This window comes from Endocarpon pusillum, assembly GCF_000464535.1.
Source record: "Endocarpon pusillum Z07020 unplaced genomic scaffold scaffold5218, whole genome shotgun sequence".
NCBI classification, from domain to species: Eukaryota; Fungi; Ascomycota; class Eurotiomycetes; order Verrucariales; family Verrucariaceae; genus Endocarpon; species Endocarpon pusillum.
Window position 1 is genome coordinate 13197 of NW_006916492.1, and position 6688 is coordinate 19884.

At 48.3% G+C, this 6688-nt stretch overlaps 1 protein-coding gene across 1 annotated transcript; it reads left to right on the top strand.

Annotated features, from left to right (window-relative positions):
* Nucleotides 1–544: 544 nt before the first annotated feature.
* Nucleotides 545–5220, top strand: EPUS_09335 (uncharacterized protein; the record flags this gene model as incomplete). The annotated part of the gene is made up of 4 exons (XM_007806208.1): nt 545–1515; nt 1579–4707; nt 4763–4905; nt 4973–5220. 4 exons carry the CDS (start codon nt 545–547, stop codon nt 5218–5220), a joined length of 4491 nt encoding a protein of 1496 aa, XP_007804399.1.
* Between the last annotated feature and the right edge of the window lie 1468 nt (nt 5221–6688).

Here is a 6688-nt window from a genome sequence, read left to right on the forward strand (position 1 = left end):
TTATAACTTTTATATTATGCTTAATCTTATTAAAGGAGCTTTAAGATGTTCTAGTAAATAAGCAAATTACAATAATTACATAATTATTACTAAGTACTAAAGACTGCTGTTTACGAGATTACAGACAGACTCCGCTTATATGTCGGAGCATAGTTATCGAAGCACAAGATAGAAAGCAGAAGAGGTTTCAAATAACTATCATAACAGTGTAACAGGAGGTGTGGTGACTTACAGGCTGTAAGCGGCCGAAGGCCTATTGGGTGTCCCTAACGTTCTAAGCGCCGTAGTAGGGCAAGACCCTGAGCTTTCCAAAGATTATGGACACATCTTTTAGGACTTTGATTTCGCACATAACGCAGAGAAGCTTTCTCGACGTGCTGGTTGTGTGCGACAGCAGAGCCTGCGTTGAATGCAGCTAGACTGGAAGCGCCGATGCGGCTGAACTCTCCCCTCAGTATCTACCTTTCTTCGAACATAGACAGCCAGCCATCTAAAGACATCACCTCACACGATATCGAGGCCTCAAAGACTACCCTGGTTCAGCATGCCGAGGAAACTAAATCATAATGCCTATACTGTGGGCTGGATCTGCCCTTTGGAGGTCGAGCAAACCGCCGCGCTCGAGATGTTGGACGAAGAACACCAGCGCCTGCCTCAGGCTGCTGCAGATCACAACGTCTACAGCCTTGGGAGTATATCGGGGCATAACGTGGTCATCGCCGGGCTCCCAGTAGCTGGGAATAATCCGACAGCAACAGTTGTTACGCAAATGAGGATGACATTTCCAAATATTAGATTCGGCCTATTGGTTGGCATAGGAGGAGGCGTCCCAGCAAAGACTGACACAGGCATGATCCGACTGGGCGACGTCGTGGTTAGTAAACCAGACGGAATCCATTCTGGGGCAGTCCAATATGATCACGGCAAAGCCAGAGTTGGTCAGTTTGAGCGTACAGGCGCCCTTGCTCCACCGCCGACAGTCCTCCTTAATGCTGCCCAAGATTTGGCGGCCAAACGGGCAAGGCTACGGAAAGACCCTGTCGTCAAAAACATCAAACGTATAGATACGACCATTCCAACTCTTCGAAAGTATAAATATCCAGGAACGGTGCAGGATCGGCTGTTCAATGCTAGTTATACTCACAGACAACAGGGCAGGCCATGTGTAGAGTGTGGTTGTGACCTTTCACAACTGGTTAAGTATGAGATGGAAGAGGAAGAAGAGGTTGATGACGATAAGGAATGGGTAATTGTCCACAGAGGCACAATTGCGTCTGGGGAACTGGTTGTGAAAAATGGTGAACTGAGAGACCGTCTTGCAAATATAGACAGCCTGCTCTGTTTTGAGACTGAAGCTGCGGGCGCTCTGGCTGATTTTCCTTGCATGGTCATTCGGGGCATTTCCGATTATTGCGACTCACATAAGAATGATCAGTGGCATGGCTATGCTGCCGCCGCGGCCGCGGCTTATGCGAGGCAACTCTTTTTCCACATGCCGATTGACCAAGTGAATCGGTGAGTCAAGTTCTCAGATAGCTGAATGACGAGAAGAGTAATTGACTTTACATGATTGACTAGCGATCCACCCGCTTCGGAGAGCCTTCGCTTGTGGAACACGCCTGATCCCGTTCCACACTTTTACGGTCGAACAGTGCTGCTGGCACAGATTGTGTCGTATTTCGACGACATCGCTTCCGGAGCCCGTAGGCTTCCTCTGATTCTAACCGGCTTGGGAGGTGTTGGGAAATCCCAGGCCGCACTGGAATATGCCCGCTTAAACGCCGATGAATACCAGCTCTGTTTCCAAATCGATGCCACAAGCGACCAGACCATTCTCGAGAGTTTGACCTCAATCACAGCCATGTTTGAAGTTGGTGGTAAGCAACCGGATACTGATGTGCCCTCAGAACGGCAGTTAGTACCGTATTTCAAACTCCAAATGGAATGTTGCAAGTCTAGGTGGCTCTTGGTTATCGACAACTACGACAGTCCCGCTCTGGTGAGGTTGTCATCATATATCCCAAGGTCATCTCTTGGAGACATCATTATCACTTCTCGTAGGACAGACGCCAGCGCTCTAGGCTGCACCATTCCAGTTGAACCAATGGAAGACGATGAATCAGATGAGCTCTTACTTAATCTTGCAGGATTCACAGCCCTCAACACCACGGATAGAGAGAGAGTCTATGCGCGAGTCATTTCCGAGTATGTCGGTCAGCTTCCACTTGGAATCGAGCTTGCTGCCGCTTATGTTAAACAGATTGGCCACGGAGGGTTGAGCATGTATGCCAGGTTGGTCGAGCAGCAGGATGAAACAGTGTTGTATGAGTCGCTGAGAAACGGGCCGGCGGGCCAGTACCTTTCCGACTATCAGCTAGGAGTCTTTGATACCTGGAGACGGTCATTCAGGATGATATCTGAGCAAAATCCCAACGCAGCAAAGTTCTTACAGCTTTGTTCTTTTTTTGATCGCTCTCAGCTGAATTCACAGTTGTTTCGAGATGCCACTAGCCGAAAATATCATTGGACTCAGGCTGGAAATCTTGCGATGCTTGAACCTGGGAAAGCCGGAGTTCCACGATGGCTACTTGCCTCTTGCACAAGGTTTGGAGAGTGGAATGAGGCACAATTTGTCCGCCTTTTAATCGAGCTCGAGAACTTTTCCTTCCTCAAACGTGAATTTCCGACGATGAAATCCACCAATGGAAACAACCCGACACCTGACGCCGAAGGAACAATGTCTGAACAAACCGGACAAGCTCAAGATAACGAAGAAGAGGGAAAAGGAGATGAGATATACGGTCTTTGGATTCATCCATTAGTATATCAATGGGCAAAAGAAAGCCTGGAACCGGCTGCAAAGGCGAAAGCGGCATTGCAAGCAGTGTGGGTTTACCTTCATAGCATCGACGATGATGCCCAAGAAACCAATAAAGAGCTTTTGAGGTTTGAGATTTTTGCGGATATGAAAAGGCCTCGATTCCAACTGCTCCAGAACTCCCACCCATATCACCAAGATCTGGTGAATGCAGTGGTGCTCAACGATGTTCGAAACTTGAAAGAGACTCTAGATGGGCCAAAGGCAATGAAAAATATCTTTAGAGATGGTCAGTTTCAAACCGGTGGTGGTGGCATGGTGGACAGCTTCTTAGATCTTATAGTCATTCTTCAAGGCTTTCGGATATTCCTTGAGCGCGTTTACTGCAAAGAGATGGACCCAGAAGGTGTATACTGGACGCTACCGAAGGCTGACTTTCAAGACACATACGCTATCTTGATCGCATTCCAAGAGCGAAAGTTGCACTCCAACGAATACATCAAAGCCAGCGATATATTCACTCTGGCCCAGCACTACTTGGCTGGACAATCTGAGTACGCTCAGGCTGTGATTTTGTGTGCTTCAGTCGTCAATGACGCTTTATTCTGGGACAGATTGGTTGCAGTAGCTCCAACTGTTGACAGGCTCATCCAAAAACTTGAAGCTCCTCGCCGAGATCGGGAGCTTAGCATCCTCACCATAGCGGCATGTGCGCAGCTTTCAATCTCCTATGCCTTTGCAGTGGGCCGATCTCATAATAACAATATCAATCCGCTGGCCGACCCCATGAACTTGCTCGATCGTGAACGCCATCAAGCAATCCGAGTCATTTCGTCCGTTGGTGAGACTGCTCTACGCAGCTTGGAGATGATCAAGGCGTACCAAGATGCATTCGAGGGTAAGATACGCGTCAGGGAGCTGACCATATCGAAAAGCGTCCAGTGGCAACTCCAGATGAGCTATGCTTTTGCCTGCTTGCGAGAAGGACGTCCGGACGAGGCTGTCCCTATCTTTGAAGCCAGCATATCAAACGCTAAAACTCTCCATGGCCAGAAAGTCGCCCTCGCATTGGACTCTGAAGTCCACCTCGCGAAGAAAGCGCAGCTAGGCATAGCCTCCAAGCAAATGGCGTTCTACTCGAGATACACCAAGGCTGCTGGTCTGGATGATCCCCACGATGACCGCAACAAATGGCTCGAGTTTATCGACTATGCGGCGGAGCGCGATCCATCCATTGTAGAAAATTGGCAGAAAAGTCTGCAATCTCCAAGAGATATGGTGAATAAATGGTCTCGGATCGAGCTGCAACGACGGCCACATGTTGGACCAAGATCAGCTCCCACAAATGCCATGCCCGGAGGCTTCATTGAAGATGATTTGCAACTAACCCCTGGATTCAGCTCACAGGGCCTCGAAATGGAGCCTCGATTAACACACTTCAACTGGCCCACCGAACCCATAGAGACCGAAATTGCTGCATTATTAACAGAACTTGGCCACGAGTATTCACAATTCAAATCTAACGTTCCCAAGTTTGCCACAGCTACTCTGGCCGACTCGGATGTTCAGGAGACAACAGATGAAATTCCGGCACAGCCTGGCCCTTCTGCAGAGCTAGTTACATCCCCCAACACAACATTAGAAGACAAACGGATCGAATTCACCTCAATTCTGTATCCACCCCAGCCACCGGAGACCGATCCTCGTAATCAGGTTTTTGTCAAGACGCTGACCGGCAAAACGCTCACGATCACCATCGATCCCAGCGCGACTGTAGAGATGTTGAAGGACAAGATATACGACAAGGAAGGCATCCCTGTTGACAAGCAGCGCATCATCTTTGCCGGCAAGCAGCTTGAAGATGGCCGCACGCTTTCCGACTACAACGTGTAAGTCACTGAACTTTTGAATTTCCGTCATCCCTAATGCTAATACCACTCCTAGCCAACGAATGAACACTCTCCACCTTGTTATGCGGTTGAGAGGTGCTGGGATGTGTCGGCATCGATGCCCAACTCGGCGGTGCGTTCCCATAGTGTCCGAAGGATCACGAGAACATCTCTTCGGACGCCTTGAGCTTGTCGAAGGTGGGCTGCTTGGTCAGCCCGGCCTCATCTACAAGGCTGGTCCAAATCCACTTTGATCAACCATCAGCCCGACTGCATGCGGATGAGGCTCACGGCAGGGAACCGTATCTTAAACACATCAAAAATGGCGGTCGACGACGTCGGGAACCGGATATTGTGGTTATGAAATCTAAGCCTCCATTTGTCGGCGGTGCCAGGTTCTCGCTATCTCTTTTCTCTCAGGACTGTCAGATCGGCCTCCTTAACGAGCTTACACCACATAGCAAGGACGGTGGTCATACTATTAAGCGTGCTTCTATCCTTATACTCTTCTAGCCCGAGAACCATCACCGACCTCACCAAATGCTCGACGTAGTCAAAGAAAAAAGCCTAACTCCAAGCGGCCGCTTCTATCCTCCCTTCGCATAATCTAATCCATATTGTGTCCGGATCGACGTTTCTCTCGCGAAAGTATCTTAAGGACGAACTTAATTCCAACCCTAGGTCACCTCTGGGATTGAAGAATCAACTCACTTACTCTAAATTCTCATGAGCCACTAGTAATGGGCTTTACTATCGCCCTTAGCCAGAACATCCTCCTAAGTAGGGGTATCTAGGTATCTCTAAACCTTTTGATGGCTCCGTTACTCTCGCCTCGAGGGCACACATCCAGCAGGTCAGGCGTTAGGAAGCCAATCGGACGATACAAGTCAATAGGCGTGTGTAACGAGTGTTCCGCGTTACAGCATATACATTGCAAGTTCCAAGAACTCCTCATGATTTGGGGACATTCTTAGTCTTTTGGGGCAGCACCCCAGGGTTGTGTGGAACTTGGCCTGACAGCGTGAGCTATCGTATCAGACGGTCATTGAAGGAGGGAGAGAGAGAAGAGAGAGAGAACTCACTATCGTGGAAGCGCCATATAAGAGCCTATAACCAGGACTACCTCAACACTACCCTCGGTACACTAAAGATCACAGTGGGCCACCTCTTATCGACTCTCTAGCTCTATCTACCTGATCCACCTCGGTGTGTAAGGAAGGGGGCCCATTTCCAGGCCCTCTGGTGTTTTCCTTTCAGCACATCCCGGCTAGATAAGGGCCGGGGTTCCCCCGGTCCACAGTCATCGCCACTCTAAGCGTCCTTCGATACCGAAGCCACCGGTCCCCACTTTTACCTGTAGGCGCGGGGGCTAACCGCTATTATAAGGCCTCAGAAGAGCTCAGCAGTAGCGACCGATGCTGCATCAACAAAGAGAACAATACCGAGCTTTCAGAAGCCATCACTTCGATGTATCGTTGGTATAACAGAGTGACGAAATGCTATGCATACCTCTCAGACGTTTCTATTGTCGACAATAATCACGTCAATCCGTCTTTGCAACTATGGGAGTCTGCCTTTCGCAACAGCCGGTGGTTTACGCGGGGCTGGACGCTCTAAGAGCTGCTCGCTCCGCCTTCAGTTGAGTTCTTTTGCTCAAAGGGTACTCGACTTGGTGACAAGACGTCTTTAGAGCAGCAAATCCACTAGATTACTAAGATCTCAGTTCAGGCTCTTCAAAACACTCCTTTAGCCAAATTGGATATTGACAAACGAATATCATAAGCGAAAATGCGTTAAATAAAAGGCGGCAAAGATAAGGCTTATTCTCTATTAGATTTCTTTAACGTTAGCATACTACTTATATATAAAGAGGGCAAAGAAAAGACTTTTTGTAAGCTATAAAAAGAAATCTATAATAATATAAGGTTAGTTACTAAATAATAAAAATAAATAATTCTTTAAATTATCTATTATATATTAT